Raw genomic sequence first — 22,052 nt, 5'->3', positions numbered from 1 at the left:
TAGGTGTATGAGGCACAGAGAAGTAAAGTGACTTACCCAAGGTCAATGTACCTGAGTTCTAATCCTGACTCTGCCAATTGCTTGCTGTGTGACCTGGAGCAAGTCACTTCATTTCTCTGTGCCTCAGTTACCCCATCTGTAAGATGGAGATTAAATTCTCCTTCCTCCAGTTCAGATTGGGAGCCCCACTTGGAACACGGGCACTTAGAACAGTGCTTGTCACATAGTTAGCACTCAGTACCATTAAAATAAATCAGCTATCAGTTGAGTTAAAATTTCACTAATTTTTCCAAATCTTCATAACCTAACCTCTCCCAGATCTGCCCTTTCCTCATCACTCAAAATGACTATCATCACCCAGGTCTAAATTAGTCATATCACCTCTAGATAATGATATCTAGACAAGAGTCAATGACAAGAGAGGTAAGGACAAAGCCTAGGGAATACGGTAGTTTAAGACAAGTGAAGATTGCTAGCTGAGGGATAGTGGCATAAGGGTAGAGGGATAGAGCGGATTGAGTGTCTTTCGGCCAGTTGTCAGGAATTCTGCTTGATGTGGAGAGGAATGAGGAACCATTTGAGGTTTCTGAGGCGTGGGGAGAAGCGTACCATATTGGTTGAGTTAAGCGTAGTCTAAAATTATGGTATTTTCCAGTTTCCACAAGTATGTTGTTGCTGTCTGCTGTGATAGGAAAGGTGAAAGAGAAGATTTGGAAGAGAAGGTGAGAGTTGAGTTTTAGGTTTACTGAACTTGAGGAGCCAGTAATGGCATCCGTATATAGATGTTTGAGAGGTAGAGGGATATAAGAACTTGCAAGGGAGAAGTGAAATTGGGATTAGTGAGGAAGATTTGGGAGTCATCTGCACAGAGCTGGGAAAAAAGCGATATATAGCAGGACTTCAGTTAATCAATAGTATCTATTGAGCCCTCACTGTGTGCAGAGCACTGTACTAAGCACTTGGGAGGGTATAATACAACAGAGTTGGTAGACGTGTTCCCTGCTCATGAGGAGCTTACAGTCCAGCAGGGAAGACAGAGATGTACCTAAGTGTGTGGGGGAATATCATGTGCTCAAAGGGTACCCTGCAAAAACCTAGTTCCTTCTTCCTCGACCACAGCAGGATAATTGTCAGCTCTGGCCGCTCTGAAATGTCCAGCCCCTTGGAACTTTTACAAGATTTTTAGCTCAAAGTGACCACTCAATGTTGTCCGTAACATCTAAGACAGGTAAGGCAGATTTGCTTATTATACTTTCCCAAGCGCTTAGTTTGGTGCTCTGCGCACAGTAAGTGCTCAGTAAATACGAATGAATGAATAAGGTCTTGAAGTTGCCTTCTTCCCCATCCTACTTTACCCCTCATTGTTCTGCAGAAGTTATTCAGAATGTAAAGAGCTCTTCATATTTATTTTTGTGGTATTTGTTAAGCACTTACAATGTGCCAGGCACTGTACTAAGCACTGTAGTAGATGCAAGATAATCAGGTTGGACACAGTCCCTCTCCTACATGGAGCACACAGTCTTTTATAGATGAGGGAACTGAGGCACAGAGAAGTGATTTGCCCAGCAGACAAGTGGTGGAGCCAGGATTATTTGTCAAGAACTTCACAGTTCGTATCCTTTCAATCAATTAGTGGTATTTATTGAGCGCTTCCCATGAGCAGAGCTCTGTATTATGTGCCTGGGAGAGTACGATAAAACAGAACTCTAGCTACCAGAACTCTCTGCTCCGGGATCTTTTTATGAGTTGCCGTGCACGCCCAGCGTGGTGTGCCCAGAACTGCACATATGAAGAATTGCTGTACACGTTTGTGTAAGGCCTCCCCGTATGGACTGAGAGTTTATGTTATTTGCTTGCCTTTCTTTAAGATTCCCAGTCACCCTGCCATCCCTGAGCCAACTACCTTTTCCCTCGTCATTCTCTCATTCTCTTCTACTTGAGTTGGGGTCTCCCGACCAACATTTTCCTTTCCTTTCCCCCTGAGCTTTCACTTTCTTTTGACGCCGGGGAGAAGGTGAGATCCCGCATGGTGGAGTCAATAGAGCACGGGCCTGGGAGTCAGAAAGTCATGGGTTCTAATCCCAGCTCTGCCACTTGTCTGCTGTGTGACCTCGGGCAAGTTACTTTCTCCGTGCCCACGGAGAAGTTACTTCATCTGTAAAATGGGGATTAAGACTGGGAGCCCCATGTGGCACAGGGACCGTGTACAACCCACTTTGCTTGTATTCGCTTCAGCGCTTAGTACAGTGCCTGGCACATAGTAAGCGCTTAACCAATACCATAATAATAATAATTATTATTATTGTTATTATTCCTGTCCTCAGGTGCCTTTCGACCTCACATCTTGCTTTTATCCCTCCTCTGACATGGCAGCCTGGGTTTTCTCACTCACTTTTGAGTGTCCTGAATTTTCCAAAAGCCCATATGTGCCATTTTCACATGATCAGCCTCTCATTCCCTTTACAGCCAGTGAGGAAGACAGTTGCTCAGTGAACTTGGAAGGGAAAAAGTCAAATTTACTACCTGGGTGTTCCTCTTCCATGCTGTTCATATAAATTTAAACTTAGATTCCTGAGTTTTAGAATTAATGTGACAAAAATTGCTGTGTTGGCAGGTTTGTTGAGTACTTGCAGATTGACATAGTATTTTTTTTCTTCCCTTCACTTTGCAATAATGAAGGAAACGGGTTTTTGGTTATTCAGGTTAAGAAGATGTTTAAGAAAGTCATGCACTTAACTCCACCTGGTATGTGTATGTCAGGGGGGACAGGAGAAGGGGAAAAGGGTGGATCTGATTTGACTTAAAGAGAAAATCCACTTTGGGTATATTGCCTGAACTCTTGTAATGGCTTGAAATATTTTCAACTTTTCCTATCTCCAGATTTCTTTTTAAATACATGAAATGCACTCCCTCACGTTATTCCTATGAAAAACTCCCAATGCTTGTTGTAAAAATGGTCAACTTCAGTATGAGATTCCATAACTAGATTCCTCACAAGTTAACGGAAAAATAAGTTGTGTGGTCCTTCTCTTACCCATTAACACATCAGTGGGAATTTGACCTCAAGTAATCAGCCTGCCAATCAGTCAGTCAATCAATCATATTTATTGAGTGCTTACTATATGCAGGGCACTGGACTAACATAACTGGATAACATAAGAGAGTTGGTAGACACGTTTCCTGCCCACACAGGCTTACAGTCTAGAGGGGGAGACATAAATAAATTATGGATATATACATAAGGGCCAAGGGAAGGGTGAATAGAGGGAGCAAATCCAAGCAGAGGTTGGTCAAATGTCTTATTCAGTGATGACTCATTTTAAAAAATTAAAAACCAAATAAAATTGGGGAAACCCATCTGAGAAAGCTATGCCCCATTTTGTTCAGTTATCTGAACTCTGAGTATCCAAACTAGTCCTCATCCCAGTTACTTTGAATAGCTGGCTGCTGTCATAATTATTAAAGCAAGGAGAGAATGAAGGACAGAGTCTGGTCTCCAGTGGATAAAGCTTAGGGACTGAGCATTGGCAGACTTGACATTTATTCCCAGCTTCACCATCAGGATGTAGAATATAAGGTCTTGGAGAGCACAGAATGTGTCTTCTGGCTTGCAGTAGTACATCTCACACCACAAAATGCAGCACAGCTTAGCAGAAAGAGCACGAGTCTGGGAGCCAGGAGACCAGGGTTGTAGACCTAGCTTTACCATTTGCCTGCTTTTGTGTGGCTTCGGGAAATTCACTTAACTTTGCTTTGCCTCCTTTTCCTCATCTGTAAAATGGGAATTAAATATCTGCTCTCCTTGTCCTTTGGATTGTGAGCCCCATGTGGGAGAGGAACTGTGATTATCTTGTATCCATTCCTGAGCTTAGCCTAGTGCTTGACACATAGTAAGCTCTTAATAAATGCCATCATTATTAATTGTAGTGTTTATTAAGCACTACCGTGCTGAGGAGCAGCATGGCCTTGTGGAAAGAGCACGGGCCTGGGCGTCAGAGGACCTAGGTTCTAATCCCTGCTCTTTGCCACTTGCCCGTTGTGTCACCTGGGGCAAGTCAGTTCACTTTGCTCTGCCTCCATTTCCTCATCTGTAAAATGGGGATTAAATCCTACTGCCTCCTATCAACCTGTCCAACCTGATTACTTTGAATCTACCCCAGTGCTTAGTACAGTGCTTGGCACACACTAAGTACTAAACAAATACCACCATTATTTGCCCCACCCAAAATGCTTAATACGTTTTTTTGAGAATGAGAGAAGCTGTTGCTATGATAGCTTACCTCAAACTAGAGATTTCATTTTTCACCCCCACTTCTTCACAAGACTTGAATTCTATGTAGCTAGGTTATGTTGATGAACTGCTTTCCTGAAGCATAATGGCCATTGGGAATAATAGCTCCAGGGTAGTTTGAAGGGTGACTATTTTTTGAATATATAGATATATATATGGACAGATAATTAATGCAATTTTCCAAGTGGTTTGGGATCAATCAGGGAGGACATTCCATTATATTGAAGACATTGCTTAATAAAAAACATGATCAATTTTATCAGTCTAAACCCCCCCCCCCATTTCCAAATCGTTTCCATTATGGTGATTTTGAGATGAAGAACTCTATGTGGTAATTGGGCACAGACCCTTGTTTCTTTTCTTTTTGTTGTAGTTGATGAAGGAACTAGATGAGTCTTTGATGAAAAACAGAATTGTAAGATCTGAGTTGGAGGGAAAATCAGCATTAAGCTTTCTGCAGCACACGTTAGAGTCTCATGGTGAGAATGTCTTTTCCGATCGTTGAAACTTCAACAGCGCTACTTAAAAGGGCTGCCAATTCACATTATGTAAAATATATGTAATAAAATATTTACCTCGGGCTTCTAGAAAAAGTTCCAAGGCAGAGGGTGTGAGCTGACCCCTGGTTTTAGGGCTTCTACTGGGAATCCTGAGTGAAATTGAAGTCTGTTAAATGTGTTTTGATTGGCCCTCATCATGTTTTATCTCCTGTAATAAGATCTCTGTCAGTTTGTCGATTCTGACTAAGGACAGAAAGTTCATGTGTAGTAACAGTGCACATATTGAATTTAAAGTTATGGTTCATGTCATGATGTAATGACCCTCTCTCCTTTCCCTTAGTCAATATTTACCTGTAAGGCCAATAAATTACACTATCGACTTCAAAAGAAACGATTGTTTTCTTATCTTCTCAGCGTGTGGATTTTAGATGCTTGTAAAATCAAAAGTTAGAGTAGAGATTTTAGGCAGCAAGCACTCTGAGGCTTGGCCTCTTGATCAGTGGAGGGCAGTTTTCCGAGCTCTTGATGACATGACAGACAACACAGCCGGGTGGCTTTCGGAGCTCAAACAGTTGAACTTTCCCTGCAGCAGTTTCTCTCGGCCTTTCGAAGCTCACACGGTTGAACTTTCCCTGCTGCACTTTATCTCAGTCTTCCAGATGACTGATGGACCTTCTCTCAGTGAGGCTGTGTTTACCATATTCTCCCGCTGTACTTCACGATTGCTCTCCAATGTATATCCTCACCGAGGAATGCACTTGGGTGGACAGACCGTTCCCTCTACCTGTATTTTGATTTTTCCTTCATGTCTGCTCCACATGAGCGGAGTAGAAGCTAAGGAAATGAAGGTCCTAGGAAAGAGTTTCATCTCAGGGGTGAGACCTGGGTGAAGAGTATAGAATTCTGAGCTCCATTTTGGGGTTTGACCACATTGCAGGTTCTTGGTCCACACACTTAAATCCCCCCTGCTTCAGTTTTCCCATCTGTAAAATTAGGGGAAGGTTTGACAACTTGAGAAGCAACATGGAGTGGTGGATAGAGCCCGGAACTGGGAATCAGAAGGACAGGGGTTCTAATCCCAGCTCTGCCACTTGTCTGCTGTGTGACCTTGGGCAAGTCACTTCCCTTCCCTGGGCCTCAGTTACTTCATCTGTAAAATGGAGATTGAGACTGTGAGCCCCACGTTTAGACTGTGAGCCCATTGTTGGGCAAGGATTGCCTCATCTGTTGCCAAATTGTCCATTCCAAGCGCTCAATACAGTGCTCTGCACATAGGAAGTGCTAAATAAATGGAATTAATGAATGTAGGACAGGGACTGTGACCCACCCAATTAACTGGTGTCCACCCCCGTGCTTAGTACAGTGCCTGGCACATAGTAAGTGTTTAACAAATACCACGATAATAATAATAATTATTATCATTACTAATAATAACAATAATCCTGGCTCTGCCACTTTTCTGCCATGTGACTTTGAGCAAGTCACTTCATTTCTCTGATCTCAGTTACCTGACCTGTAAAATGGAGATTGAACTTTTGAGCCCCAAGTGGGACAGGGACTGTGTCCAAACTAATATGCTTGTATCCACCCCAGCGCATAGTACAGTGCCTGGATCATAGTAAGCGCTTAACAAATACCATCATTATTATAATTAGGGAAAGGGATAGAGGGAGAGAGGGACAGGGAGAGAGAGACTAGGAATAGAATAAAGGGACACTTAAGGGACTGATTCCACTTGAGAATAGAGTAAGGGACATTGATGGTTGTTTTCAGGTCACTAAGGAACCTTGTTCATTTATTGCCTCTTCATGTGCCCTGAATAGTATTCTAGGGGGTGTGAACAAATTACTGCACCCTCCAAAAATGAGCCATGGACTCTCTTCTCACTGGCAACAAGAGCCGTAGGAATAACACTTAAGAAGTAAAAATCCTGTAGAAGATTTTGGAGGTTTGGAGATTGGGAAGGCCGATGGTGAAAATGTCTCTGTCTTGTCCTTTCTAGATGCCACCTCACTATCCCCTGTTGAGTAGCAAGAATACTATGATCAAAATCATGTGAAGAAATAGTCCTTTTTCACAAGTAACTCTTAGCTCTCAATAAGTACCCATGATTGTTTGAGGGATTGATTTGTCAAGTGTTCCAGATTCCAAAGTGACCTTGGCAAAAATGACCCGAGATCATAACAATGCTGGGCATTTCTGGGGAAGTGACTGGATCTGATGTCCTTTTGATCCTACCTTTTTCACTGGGCTGATGTTCTTATTCCTTGACAGGAAACTTTGAAGTGGGCGTCCACATTGCAGACGTGAGTTACTTTGTTCCGGAGGGGTCGGCGCTGGATGAAGCCGCCAGTGAAAGGGCCACAAGTGTCTACTTGGTGCAAAAGGTAAGATGCAACCTCACTTCCCTGTGTAAAACTTGGTCTCCTCTTAACTGGAGGAGAAGCATGGCCTGGTGACAAGAGCACGGTCTTGGGAGTCAGAGGATGTGGGTTCTAATCCCGGCACTGCCACTTGTTTGCTCTGTGACCTTGGGCAAATCACTTCACTTCTCTGGGTCTCAGTTACCTCATCTGTAAAATGGAGATAAGGAGTGTGAGCCCCATGTGGAACTGGGACTGTGTCCAACCTGATTACCTTGTATCTATCCCAGTGCTTAGAACAGTGCTTGGCACATAGTAAGCACTTAACAAATGCCATAATTATTATTATCATCGTTATTATTAACACTTTTTCTTTGGGAGGAAGAAGGGGGAGAAGAATAAAAGTGTAATTAACGGGTTGCGGCAACAAGATTATGGTTTTCCATTGGAATGATAACCCAACAAAAACAGGAGAGTACCTGAAACTACCTCACTTCAGGGGACCATTAGGTCTCTATTTTTCTATTCAATCAGGTTCCATTCATAGCCATTTTGAGGAACCCATGTATTGTACTTTCCTGAACGCTCAGTACAGTGCCGTGCACACAGCGCTAAGTAAATGCCACTGATTCATTCATTCAATAGTATTTATTGAACACTTACTATGTGCAGAGCACTGTCCTAAGCACTTGGAATGTACAATTAGGCAACAGATAGAGACAATCCCTGCCCAGTGACAGGCTCACAGTCTAATCGAGGGAGATGGACAGCAGAGCAAAATAGAACGAAACAAAAACAAGACAATATTATCACGATAAATAGAATCAAGGGGATGTACACCTCATTAACAAATAAATAGGGTAATAAATATACATAAATGAGCACAGTGCCGAGGGGAGAGGTGGGGCGGGGGGGAAGGGGGAGCAGAAGGAAAGAGGGCTCAGCTGAGGGGAGGTGAAGGGGGAAGGGGGAGGAGCTGAGGGAAAAAGGCGGAGTTCAGTCTGGGAAGGCCTCTTGGAGGAGGTGAGCTCTCAGTAGGACTTTGAAGAGGTGAAGAGAGTTAGTTTGGCAGAGGTGAGGAGGGAGGGCATTCCAGGACAGTGGTAGGATGTGGGCCGGGGGTCAGTGGTGGGATAGGCATGAACAGGGGACAGTGAGGAGGCGAGCGGCAGAGGAGCGGAGCCTGCGGGCTGCACAGTAAAAAGAGAGAAGGGAGGAGAGGGCAAGGGGATGGAGAGCTTTGATGACCAGCTTGGGATTCCATGAGGTGAAAAACTCAGTTGGATAAGTAGTGAGCTCCAAAAACAAAGGCAAAAATGAAAAATAACATCTGTTGAAGAACTAATGTACAGAAGGGCAAGAGCTGAACTAGCTGACCTCCCCTTTGCAGAATAGAAATTCTGTTCCAAATGGAAAGAGCATGGGACTGAGAGTCCAGAAGACCTGGGTTCTAATCCCAGCTCCACCACTTGCCTTCTGGGTGAACTTGAACAAGTTACTTATCTCCTCTGTGCCTTGTTCAATCATTCAATAGTATTTATTCATTCATTCAATAGTATTTCTTGAGCGCTTACTGTGTGCAGAGCCTCTCTTTCCTCTCATCTGTAAAATGGGGATTAAATTTGCATTCTCCCTCCTGGTTAGACCTTAGTGGGACTGGTACTCTCTCTAATCTGATTGTATTTACCCTAGCATTTAGCACAGTATTTGACCCATTAAACATTTAAAAAACACTACAATTATTAGTATTATACGGATATAATAATCCATCATTAGGCAGGGATTGTCTCTGTTGCCGAATTGTACATTCCAAGTGGCGCTTAGTACAGTACTCTGCACATAGTAAGTGCTCAATGCATACTATTGAATGAATGAATAAATGCTAGCAAAGCAGAGAATTATAAGGAAGGAAAGTGGAGTCTTGGTTATTCAAGGCAATAAGTAAGTCAAATTGAATGATCACGCCAGTCATGCCAGGATGCTGTTTTAGAAGTCGTTAATACAAATAGATTTTCAGAAATCCAGAAGCTACAATCCATCCCTTTCATGTTTCCCAAGGCCTATTGTGGAAGGCACAGAAATTCTGGACTTCTCAAAGATAACTATTGTTTTCTCTGTCTCCTGTCACCGGACCCTTGTATAAATTGGTTTTTAAAGAGGAATTGTATTTTAGAGTAGGACAAAGAAGAGAGGTCATTAGTTTCAGGGAAGTACTTCTGCCCCCTCATCTCCAGTTTGGAGATACGAAGCTCTGGTGGAACTCCTCTTTGGGGCTGGTGAGTGCTGGCTCTTTTCTATTTTGTTCCACATGCCCCTGAATGGAATGGGAATATTTAAGAGAAGAGGGAACTTTTAGGGAACGGGAACCAGACGATATCGTGAGAGACTTTGCCTTTCTGACTGATCTGTCCAAACGAGCTTGGTTCTTGTTGCACATCCACCAGTCTGGCAGGAGCCTGCAGGAGCTGGCCCACAACTTTGGAAGAGCAGAAGCCTGCGCATTCTTGTTCCTTTGAACCACTGCTCTGACCTTTCTTCCTCCCCGTTTTTGTTTCTTGAAGGACTGGGTCCAGGAACTTTTCTGCTGTTTTTACTTTACTGTGTCTATAAAGCCCCGCTTAAAAGCTGCACTAACTGTTCCCCTTCTCCTCCCCTTCTAGATCTTTTTTCATTTGGCAAATTCTCTTCCCCCCCAAGCGCCCCACAAAGCCTTGTGTTTTGAATGAACTAGAAATTAGTGATAGAGAGAGAGAGTGTGTTGGTTTTATGTATTTTGCTTCTATAATAGCTATCCCGGTTTCAAGCTTCTCTCAGGGATCAGCATTTACCTTCTGCACTGGCAATAGTAGATGTCAGAATTGCAATCTGCAGTGATGGTCACATGCCCGGGCAATTGCTCTTCTCCTCTCCTCCCCCACCCCAATTAGGACACTCTTAAAGTGAATCCCATCTTGGGTTTGAAGGCATTTTTGTTCTCTTTTAAATGGAATCCCTTGGTGAAAGTTTTGCTTGTGGTGAGAAATATGTGGTGGTTTGATCATTCTGGGGAAAACGACAGGATGGGTGGGGGCAAGAGAGGTGAATTGAAACAAGATGGTCATGAAAATCCCCTAGAAAACATCCCTTCCTCTGAGAAAAGGTTGTGTGATAGCTGGGACTCTCTCGTGGCTCAGGAGCATTGCCAAACCCCGCAAGAAGAAATTAGATGCATCTGCATACTTAATTCCTCTGAGCCTTCTTCCCTAAAAGAGAATTATTGAGGAATTGCTAATGGTTTGTTTTTTTTTAAAAAAAAAATCATTTTTAAAAACGAGCGTATCAAGTTTAAAAAGCAAGAAAACCTAAACAGTTGAAACCTAAACCTAAACCTTCTGCTTTTTGGCCCGGGCAATGGTGTTGTTTTAGGTGTGAAACAGCTCAAGTGAAAGGTCAGCCATAAATCCCCACAATATTTTATTGGTCCTGTTTTATAATAGAGATCAAAGATTGGAATTGGAAGCTAATCTGAATGTGAAGTCCAAAGAGTTTAAGATGTTCACTTCTGACACCAGCAGGTTGTCGGGGGTGTTAATGTTTTGTTAATGTCAAACCGGGTAACAAAGAGTTGATCAAAATTGCAATTCATGGGAGTGTTGATATGAAAAAGAAAACTCTTTAAGCCGAAATGTTGGCTGACAAGTGAATTGCCTGATTCCTCTGAGTGCCTTTCAGCGTGCAAGTGAATGGTAAGCTCCGCCACTTGTTTGTTACGTGACCTTGGGCAAGTCACTTAACTTCCCTGTGCCTCAGTTACTTCATCTGTACAATGGGGATTAAGGCTGTGAGCCCCACATGGGACATGAACTGAGTCCAACCGGATTAGCTTGTATTTACTGCTGTGTTTAGTGTGGTGCCTGGCAGAGAAAGCACTTAAATGCTGTTAAAAAAAAAAATGCTGGCTGAGCCACTCTACTGTTGATTGCATGCAGCACCCCTTCTCCGGAATGAAGGAGAAAGAACTAACCAAGTTAAGAGGGTGGTAGTGTGAGATTGTCCTGGCAGATACCTGCACCTCCTGAGTGTACTATGCCCACTCAGAAAGGTTGCTCAGCCTCCATCTAGGGGAGGAAGTCACCAGCCAAGGCACAGCACCTTTGATGAGGAAAATTGTGGAAAATGCTGTCCTCTATTACCAGAGAAGCAGCATGGCTCAGTGGAAGGAGCCCGGGCTTGGGAGTCAGAGGTCATGGGTTCTAATCCCTCTTCAAAACCCTACTTAAAAATCACCTCCTCCAAGAGGCGTTCCCAGACTGAGCTCCTCTTCCCCCTCTACTCCCTCTGCCATCCCCCCTTTACCTCTCCGCAGCTAAACCCTCATTTTCCCCTTTTCCCTCTGCTCCTCCACCTCTCCCTTCCCATCCCCACAGCACTGTACTCGTCCGCTCAACTGTATATATTTTCGTTACCCTATTTATTTTGTTAATGAATTGTACATCGCCTCGATTCTATTTAGTTGCCATCGGTTTTTACGAGATGTTCTTCCCCTTGACGCTGTTTATTGCCATTGTTCTTGTCTGTCCGTCTCCCCCGATTAGACCGTAAGCCCGTCAAACGGCAGGGACCGTCTCTATCTGTTGCCGACTTGTTCATCCCAAGCGCTTAGTACAGTGCTCTGCACATAGTAAGCGCTCAATAAATACTATTGAATGAATGAATGAATAATCCCGGCTCCACCACTTGTCAGCTCAGTGCCTTTGGGCACTTAACGTCTCTGAGCCTCAGTTACCTCATCTGTAAAATGGGGATCAAGACTGTGAGCCCCACGTGGAACAACCTGATCACCTGGTATCCCCCCAATCCTTTGCACATAGTAAGCACTTAACAAATGCCATCATTATCTTATTAATGAGAAGCAGTGTGGCCTAGTGGATAGAGCACAGGCCTGTTTGTCAGAAGGAACTGGGGTCTAATCCTGGCTCCACCCCTTGTCTGCTGTATGCCCTTGGGCAAGTTGCTGTACTTGTCTGTGCCTCAGTTACCTCATCTGTAACCGATTAAGACTGTGCGATGAAGACTGTGAGCCCCATGAGGGACTTGGACAGTGTCCAACCTGATTATCTTGTATCTACCCCAGTGCTTAGAACAGTAACTGGCACATAGTAAGTGCTTAGCAAATATCATTTTATTGAGAAGCAGTGTGGAAAATTAAACCAAAGTGGTCTTTGGAAGGCCAAATGACTCAACTTAGATTAGCATATTTTGGAAACATAATCAGGAAGACTGATTTTCTGGAGAAGACACTAATGCGTGGAAAAGTCCAGGGAAAACGTGGAAGAGGCAGACCAGCAGTTAGTTGGATAGAGACCATAGCAATGATAATGGAAGAACCATAAGAAAGGTTGCAGATTATGGCAGAGGACAGGACGTTTTGGAGAAAGTATATTCATGGAGTCGCTATGAATTGAAAATGACTGGATGGCACTTAATAATAATAATAATTTTGGTATCTGTTAAGTGCTTACTATGTTCTAGGCACTGGGTACATACAAGGTAATTAGGTTGTCCCAAATGGGGCTCACAGTCTTAATCCCCATTTTACAGATGAGGTAACTGAGACACAGAGAAGTTAAGTGACTTGCCCAGAGTCACACAGCTGACAAGTGGCAGAGCCAGGATTAGAACCCACGACCTCTGACTCCCAAGCCCGTGCTCTTTCCACTGAGCCATCCTGCTTCTTAATAGTGTGGGCTAGTGGATAGAGCACGGGACTCGGAGTTAGAAAGATCTGGGTTCTAATCCAGTCTCCGCCACTTATCTGCTGTGTGATCTTGGGCAAGTCACTAAACTTCTCTGGGCCTCAGTCACCTCATCTGTAAAATGGGAATTAGGACTGTGAGCCCAATGTGGGACCGGGATGGTGTCCAAGCTGATTTGCTTGGATTCACCCCAGCACTTAGTACAGTGCTTAACACATAGTGCTTAGCAAATGCCACAATTATTATCATTATTACTAATTATAATAGTAATAATAATAATGATGATGAGTGCTAGTACTTGCTTTTTTTTTCTAAGTTGGTTGAATCTTCCACCCATGGCAATTCCTTTTGATTCCAGGGATCTCCTGACTTAAGAGAAGCAGTGTGGCTTAGTGGAAAAAGCAGGGGCTTGGGAGTCAGAGATCATGGGTTCTAATACTGGCTCTACCACTTGTCTGCTGTGTGACCTTGGGCAAGTCAATTCACTTCTCTCTGCCTCAGTTCCCTCATCTGTAAAATGGGGATTAAGACTGTGACCCCATGTGGGACAGGGGCTGTGTCCAACCTGATTTGCTTGTATCTACCCCAGCGCTTAGAACAGTGCCTGGCACATAGTAAGCATTTAACAAATACCATCATCATCATCATTAACTTGCTACTGAATGTGACCAGCCCACCTTCCTCAACTTCATCAGACAGTTCTTCTCTTTGAGGCCAGGTTGATTTTCTGGTCAGGTTAATGCCATCCTCTTCATATCACCGTCCACTCAATCAGTCCATCGGTGGTCTCTATTGAGTGCATACTGTGTGCAGAGCACTGGCGTAAGCACTTGGGAGAGTTCAATACAACAGAGTTGGTAAATCCGTTCCTTTTCCCAAGCTTGCACTCACCCATCCAACTGCTCTGGCCCCCGAAGGAGGGAAATAAACGACCATCCCGGAAGTCTAGCTACAGTGCATTAGCCTAAGCAGCCTAATATTCTCCACTCTCCATAAAAAGTCAGGATTCTTAGAAAGGCGGCGTTGTATCATCTTAGGCAAATCTCCTCTTCTGAAGGTGATCCAGCTATTCAACATCTGGACGGACACACCAGTGGAAAATCCAACCATCTTGCGTCACTGACCCGATTCACTATCCAGAAAATGGGGCTTAGAAAAGTATCATCTTCTCTGTGCCTTTTTCTGCAGTGTGTGCCTCTTCGGTGCACCTCTTCTTTCAGTCTCTCCAGTCCCTGAGTTTTCCAGGAGTTATCAAGGTCCTGTTGGTCTCCATTTATCCTAGGAAGCACGATGAAGGAGCCTGGTCGGTCTAATACATACTAAATTTAGTATGTATTATGTGCTTGATTGTTGAGCTGTCTAAACCCCAGGGATAGTAGAAATCAAACAGAAACTCCTTGTCAGCTTTAAAGCACTCAATCACCTTGCCCCCTCCTACCTTACTTCACTGCTCTCCTCCAGCCCACACTCTTTGCGCCTCTAATGCTAACCTTCTCACTATTCCTCGATCTCGCCGCCGACCTCGCCCACGTCCTGCCTCTGGCGTGGAACTCCCTCCCTCTTGGTATCTGATGGACAATCACTCGCCCCACCTTCAAAGCCTTATTGAAGGCACACGGACTCCAAGAGGCCTTCCCTGACTAAGCCCTCATTTCCTCTTCTCTCACTCCATCTACATTGCCCTTGCATTTGGATTTGCTCTCTTTATTCACCCCTCCTTCAGCCTCACAGCACTTATGTATATATCCATAATTTATTTATATTAATGCCTATCTCCCCCTGTAGACCGCAAGCTTAGTACAGTGCTCTGCACACAGTAAGCGCTCAATAAATATGACTGAATGAATGAATGAAATATTTCTACCAACTGTTGTATTGTACTCTCCCAAGCACTTAGTACAGTGTTCTGCCCAAAGAAAGGCTCAATAAATAAATAGAGAAGCAACGTGGCTCAATGGAAAGAGCCCGGGCTCGGGAGTCAGAGATCATGTGTTCAAATCCCGGTTCTGCCACTTTTCATTCAATAGTATTTATTGAGCGCTTACTGTGTGCAGAGCACTGTACTAAGCGCTTGGGATGAACAAGTCGGCAACAGATAGAGACAGTCCCTGCCGTTTGACGGGCTTACAGTCTAATCGGGGGAGACGGACAGACAAGAACAATGGCAATTGTCAGCTGTGTGACTGTGGGCAAGTCACTTCACTTCTCTGTGCCTCAGTTACCTCATCTGTAAAATGGGGATTAACTGTGAACCTCACATGGGGCACCCTGATTACCCTGTATCTACCCCAGCGCTTAGAATAGTGCTCTGCACATAGGAAGCACTTAACAAATACCAACATTATTAGGGAAGCAGCGTGGCTCAGTGGAAAGAGTCTAGGCTTCGGAGTCAGAGTCATGGGTTCGACTCCCGGCTCTGCCGCTTGTCAGCTGTGTGACTGTGGCAAGTCACTTAACTTCTCTGTACCTCAGTTACCTCATCTGTAAAATGGGGATCAACTATGAGCTTCATGTGGGACAAGCTGATGACCCTGTATCTACCCCAGTGCTTAGAACAGTGCTCTGTACATAGTAAGTGCTTAACAAATACCAACATTATTAAATACAATTGATGGATAGATTGAAATCAAGGAATCAACTGCACTTGGCTTTAGTCCTCCAGACCTGGATGAAGTGAAAGAGTTTTTCAAAACTAGGAGGGGTTTTTTTCTGGTTTTGAGCACTTTAAGGATGGCAGCCTTCTGAGTTTCCCCAGGGTGGTGATGACCCGTTCTCTTCTTTCCATACACAAAACTAGCTGTATCCTCTTTATGAAGTGAAATGGGAAAAATCCCTTATAATATCTATAGTCTGCTGTTTGAAGAACAGTGTGTTAAACACTTGGGAGAGTACAATAGAATTAGTAGACCCAATCTCTGGCCTCAAGGAGTTTGCAGTCTAATGGAACCCACTTCATTCATTCATTCAATAGTATTTATTGAGCGCTTACTATGTGCAGAGCACTGTACTAAGCACTTGGAATGTACAAATCGGTAATAGAGACAGTCCCTGCCCTTTGACGGGCTTACAGTCTAATCGGGGGAGACAGACAAGAAAAATGGCAATAAATAGAATCAAGGGGAAGAACATCTCATTAAAACAATGGCAAATAAATAGAATCAAGGTGATGTACATCTCATTAAAATAAATAGGGTAATGTACAATAACCCACTTGTACTCAGTGTAAGAGTGTGGATGTATAAGGAACCATTTAGTATGTAAAGAGGAGGAGGATTCTGTTGTTCTCCCTAGTCCATTAAAGCACGCACTAAACCTGGTTGATTAGGAGCATTTTTCTGGAATCTTAGATTAAAACAGTAAAGCCACAGAGCGAACAAATATTTAATAGATGGCAGAAAGCGAGTTCTGATCATTCTGAAAATCAATCCCAGTATCCGTTCCCAGAAGTAGTGGCATATTAGTTTCTTGGGGATGGGGTCATACCCTCCCAAGGCTCACGTTAGCCCAGGGACTGATTACCTTTCAAAAGAACTATTTTCTGATTTGGGAGATACGTGTCGGCATAGTTTTCCAAATTTATCGCCTCGGGCTCTTGCTTTTTCCAGCCGGTATGGCGGATCTCACGTAGTGGCTGTGTAAATCCTGAAACACTGGGCCATTGTCAATATGCTTCTCCCTGTTGGAATAACACCATTGGCGTCCTTTGTGTTGGGGGAAGTCGCTTATCGTAATCTGCGCCCTCCTGCCCTTCCAGGCCCTCCGACACTGCTGATTCATGCCGTGACTTCTGGAATGTCAGAGAGCATACAACCAACCTCTTAGTGGTGGCAATTAGGGTGGATTTATGAGAAGGCCAGGGCTGGTGCCAAACCACAGGTGTGATTGTAAACATTTCAATTACCTCCACTTTGAAAGACAAGCGAATGTCTGTCTTTCAACAACAAAAGTGGACCTAAAGTTCCTTTTTCTGTACTCAATTCTGCCTAAAACCCAGGGGCAGGTTTATTAGCTAGGAATGCTCCTTTTTTTCCTGTTGTTACAGAGTTGTTCCTGGAAGGAGATTCGTCATTGTGTTATCTTTGAAATTTAAGAGTAACTAGAGAACAGGGAAACCAAGGCAGAGATCAGGCATTAATGGGATTTGGGCCCCTGGAAAGAGGCCATAGAAACATTGTAACCTCTTATTTGGGTAAAAAGCAAGGAATGAAGTCAAAAATAGACTGGCACTTGTTAAATGCAGGTGTGTTGTATTCCCCCTTAGGGCCTGTTAAGGGAAAGGAAGTTAAAAACAAAAGAAAAAAGCTGGTTGAAGATTGAAATCACCATAGAATGAGTGATTCTTCAACCACTGACTTCACCAAGGAAAATAGTCTTGAACTTTTTCCTTTCTGTTGCCACAGTAATAGCTTACTGTAATTTATTAATGCTCCAACATATAATTTGATAAATCACCAAGCATTCACTTACCAAAGCACTGACTTGGCACCAATTTTATTTTTTTTCCTTTTTTAAAAATGATAATTGTTAAGTGCTTACTATATGCCAGCCACTGTACTAAGCGCTGGGATAGATACAAGATAACTAGGTTAGATCACCGCCATAATGTCCATAAAACCAGATACTGAATCCCCATTGTGTAGATGAGGGAACTGAGGCACAGAGAAAAGAAGTGACTTGCCCAAGGTCACACAGCAGGCAAGTGATGGAGCCGGGATTAGAACCCAGGTTGTTCTGACTCCCAAGCCCATGTTCTTTCCTCTAGGCCACGCTGCTTCTCCAGCCCCTTCTAGTCATATTTTTGTGTCTATGGATGAAAATAATTTTGTGGGGATTTTCAAATGGAAGAACAGAATAGAAAAACCCAAAGTCCTGGTCCCTTTCCTGGGTCTGAGTCTTGTTTTCAAGTGTTTCCATTGAGCAACAATAGGGTGTACACTGTCAAAATAAAATGACTTCATTTTTCACAGAAACAGCTTGGCTTTATATAAAGAGTATGGGCCTACAAGTCAGAGGACCTGGATTCTAATCCTGGCTCTGCCACTTATATGCTGGGTGACCTTGGGCAAGTCATTTCACTTCTCTGTACCTCAGTTCCCTCATCTACAAAATGGGGATTCAGTATCTGGTCTCCCTCTTACTTAGATGTGAGCCCCATGTGGGACCTGATTATCTTGCATCTACCCCAGTGCTTGGTACATAGTAAGCACATAACCAAACATTATCATTATTATTATTATCTTTGTGGTGTCCTCAACTCATCTCTCTCTTACCCACATATTCACCAAATCCTATCTGTTCTATCTTCACAACATTGCTAAAATTCACCCTTTCCTCTCCATCCAAACCGCTAGCATGCTGATTAAAACACTTCTCCTAACCTGCCTTGAAGCTTTAAAGCACTCAGTCAGCTCACCCCCTCATGGCCTAGTGGAAAGAGTATGGGCCTAGGAGTCAGAGGTCCTGAGTTCTAATCCCAGGTCTTCCATATGCCTGCTTTGTGACCTTGGGCAAGTCGCTTAACTTCTCAATGCCTCAGTTACCTCATCTGTAAAATGGGGATTAAGACTATGAGCCCCCTGTGAGACAGGGACTGTGTCCAACCTGATTACCTTGTATCTACCCCAGCACTTAGAAAAGGGCTTGGTACATAGTAAGTGCTGAACAAGTATCATAATTATTATTACCTCACCTCACTGATCTACTACAGCCCATCCCGCAAACTTCACTCTAGCACCAGCTTACTCGCTATGCCTCAATAATAACAATAATGTGTTAGTAGTAGTAGTAGTAGTATTAATCTCATCTGCTTGCCGCCAAAGCCTTTCCCATGTCCTCCGCCAACCTTAGAATCGCCCCCCATATATACCAGACCATCACTCTCTCCACTTTCAAAATCTGATTAATGTCACATCTCCTCCAAGAGGCCTTCCCTCATTAAGCCCTCTTTTCCCCAGTTGCCTCTCCCTTCTGTGTTCTGCGCACTTGGATCTGTGACCTTTGGGCATTTGATATTCACCCTACCCTCAGCCCTGGTGAACTCATTCGCTCTCACGGCTTTGACTACCATCTCACGCAGATGACACGCAGATCTACATCTCCGCCCCGTCCTCTCCCCCTCCCTTCGGGCTCGCATCTCCTCCCGCCTCCGGGATGTCTCCACCTGGATGTCGGCCCGCCACCTAAAACTCAACATGAGTGAGACTGAGCTCCTCATCTTCCCTCCCAAACCCGGTCCTCTCCCAGACTCCCCTATCACCGTGGATGGCACGACCATCCTTCCCGTCTCTCGGTGTCATCCTTGACTCGTCTCTCTCCTTCACCCCACACATCCTATCCGTTACCGAGACCTGCCGGTCTCACCTTTACAATATCGCCAAGATCCGCCCTTTCCTCTCCATCCAGACAGCTACCTTACTGCTACGGGCTCTCGATATATCCCGGCTAGACTACTGTGTCGGCCTTCTCTCTGACCTCCCTTCCTCCTCTCTCGCCCCGCTCCGGTCTATTCTTCACTCCGCCGCCCGGCTCATCTTCCCGCAGAAACGATCTGGGCGTGTCACTCCCCTTCTTAAACAACTCCAGTGGTTGCCTATCGACCTCCGCTCCAAACAGAAACTCCTCACTCTAGGCTTCGAGGCTCTACATCACCTTGCCCCTTCCTATCTCTCCTCCCTTCTCTCTTTCTACCGCCCACCCCGCACGCTCCGCTCCTCCGCCGCCCACCTCCTCACCGTCCTTCGGTCTCGCCCGTCCCGCCGTCGACTCCTGGGCCACGTCCTCCCGCGGTCCTGGAACGCCCTCCCTCCTCACCTCGTCCAAACTGATTTTCTTCCCCTCTTCAAAACCCTACTTAAAACTCACCTCCTCCGAGAGGCCTTCCCAGACTGAGCTCCTCTTCTCCCTCTACTCCCTCTACCACCCCCCCCTCACCTCTCCGCAGCTTAACCCTCTTTTCCCCCATTTCCCTCTGCTCCTCCCCCCTCCCTTCCCATCCCCTCAGCACTGTACTCGTCCGCTCAACTATATATATTTTCATTACCCTATTTATTTTGTTAATGAAATGTACATCGCCTCGATTCTATTCAGTTGCCATTGTTTTTACGAGATGTTCTTCCCCTTGACTCTATTTATTGCCATTGTTCTCGTCCGTCCGTCTCCCCCGATTAGACCGTAAGCCCGTCAAACGGCAGGTACCGTCTCTATCTGTTGCCGACTTGTTCATTCCAAGCGCTTAGTACAGTGCTCTGCACATAGTAAGTGCTCAATAAATACTATTGAATGAATGAATACAGAACTTATATACATATCTTTAAATCATATATTATAAATCAGTTATTCATATTAATGTCTGTCTCCCCCCTAAACTGTAAACTCACTGTGGGCAGGGAACGTGTCTGCAACTCTGTTGTATAGTACTCTTCCAAGTGCTTAATACAGTGCTCTGCACATAGTAAAGCACTCAATAAATATCATAGATTGATTAATTATTATTATTATTTGGGGAAGCAGTATGGCTTAGTGGAAAGAGCACAGGCTTGGAAGTCAGGGGATGTGGATTCTAATCTTGTCTGCTGTGTGACCTTGGACAAGCCGTATAACTTCTCGGTGCCTCAGTTATCTCACCTGGAAAATGGGGATTAAGACTAGGAGCCTCATGTGAGACAACCTGAGGCTCTACCCCAGCACTTAGAACAGTGTTTGGCACATAGTAAGCACTTAGCAAATGCCATTGTTATTATTATTATTATTTCCAGTTACCCATTTTTTAAATCTGAATTTCCAACCTCAGATAATCCATTGGTTAAAGGAGGGAAAAGATATGGTCAAAGCCACAAGATGACAAGCTAATGGAAAACATCCTTTAGGAGGGCGTTGTGCATTGTTTCTTCGGTCAGAACAGAGAAGCGTAAGGAAACTGTGTAGGAAATGAATTCAGCTGTGCTGTTCTATGTCCACAGGTGGTCCCCATGCTCCCCCGATTGCTCTGCGAGGAGCTGTGCAGCCTCAACCCTATGATGGACAGGCTGTCGTTTTCGGTGATCTGGACGTTGACTCCCGAAGGCAAGGTAAGCTTCATCTACAATGGTGTTTATCCTTCAGCAGTGGTCCCTTGCACCTTTAAAGCAGCCGCTCACCTGGCCCCCTCCTACCTCACCTCGCTGCTCTTCTACGACAACCCAGCCCTCACACTTCACTCCTCTAATGCCAACCTTCACACTGTATCTCCATCTTGTCTGTCTCCCCGCCGACCTCTCTCACACGTACTGCCTCTGGCCTGGAACGTTTGACAGACAAATACTCTCCCCACCTTCGAAGCCCTATTGAAGGCACATCTCCTCCAAGAGGTCTTCCATTCATTCATTCAGTTATGTTTATTAAGCTCTTACTGGATGCAAAACACTGTATTAAGCACTTGGGAGAGTACAATGTAACAAGTATAACAATAAACAGACACATTGCCTACTCACACGAGCTCACAGTCTAGAAAGGGGACAGACAGCAGTATAAATAAATAAAATATATGACTTCTGTGACTAAAACCTTATTTCCTCTTCTCCTACTCCCCTCTGCATTTCTCTTGCACTTAGATTTGCTCCCTTTCATTCATTCATTCAATAGTATTTATTGAGCGCTTACTATGTGCAGAGCACTGTACTAAGCGCTTGGAATGTACAAATCTCAGACCCACAGCCCTGATGTTCATAGCTGTAATTTGTTAAATATTAATGTCTTCCTCCCCCGCTAGGCTTTAAGCTCGTGTGGGCAGGGAACATGTCTACCAACTCTGTTATTTTGTTCTAGCATACTCTCCCAAGTGCTTAGTAATAATAATAATAATGATGATGGCATTTGTTAAGCGCTTACTATGTGCCAAGCACTGTTCTGAGCACTGGGAAGAGATTCAAGGTAATCAGGTTGTCCCACATGGGGCTCAGGTCCCATTTTACAGATGAGGTAACTGAGGTCCAGAGAAGTGAAGTGACTTGCCCAAAGTCACACCGCTGACAAGTGGCAGAACTGGGATTAGAACCCATGACCTCTGACTCCCAAAGAGCCCGGGCTCTTTCCACTGAGCCACGCTGCTTCTGTACAGCACTCTGTAGATGGTAAGCGCTCAGTGAATTGGATTAACTGATTTTCCTCACACCTTCTGAATGCTGGA

At 44.4% G+C, this 22,052-nt stretch overlaps 1 protein-coding gene across 2 annotated transcripts in view; it reads left to right on the top strand.

Moving 5' to 3' along the window:
* The window catches only part of DIS3L2 (DIS3 like 3'-5' exoribonuclease 2), a 450,189-nt gene that overhangs the window by 284,455 nt on the left and 143,682 nt on the right, over positions 1–22,052 (top strand). For both annotated transcript variants that reach the window (XM_029065889.2, XM_029065897.2), the window contains exons 11-12: positions 7,066–7,178; positions 20,848–20,955. In XM_029065889.2, the coding sequence (XP_028921722.1) occupies positions 7,066–7,178; positions 20,848–20,955 (221 nt within the window). The remainder of the gene's footprint in view (positions 1–7,065; positions 7,179–20,847; positions 20,956–22,052) is intronic.

Source organism: Ornithorhynchus anatinus, chromosome 1 (genome assembly GCF_004115215.2).
Source record: "Ornithorhynchus anatinus isolate Pmale09 chromosome 1, mOrnAna1.pri.v4, whole genome shotgun sequence".
NCBI lineage: Eukaryota > Metazoa > Chordata > Mammalia > Monotremata > Ornithorhynchidae > Ornithorhynchus > Ornithorhynchus anatinus.
The sequence above is the reverse complement of the archived record's forward strand: the minus strand, read 5'-3'. Positions and strand labels throughout refer to the sequence as shown.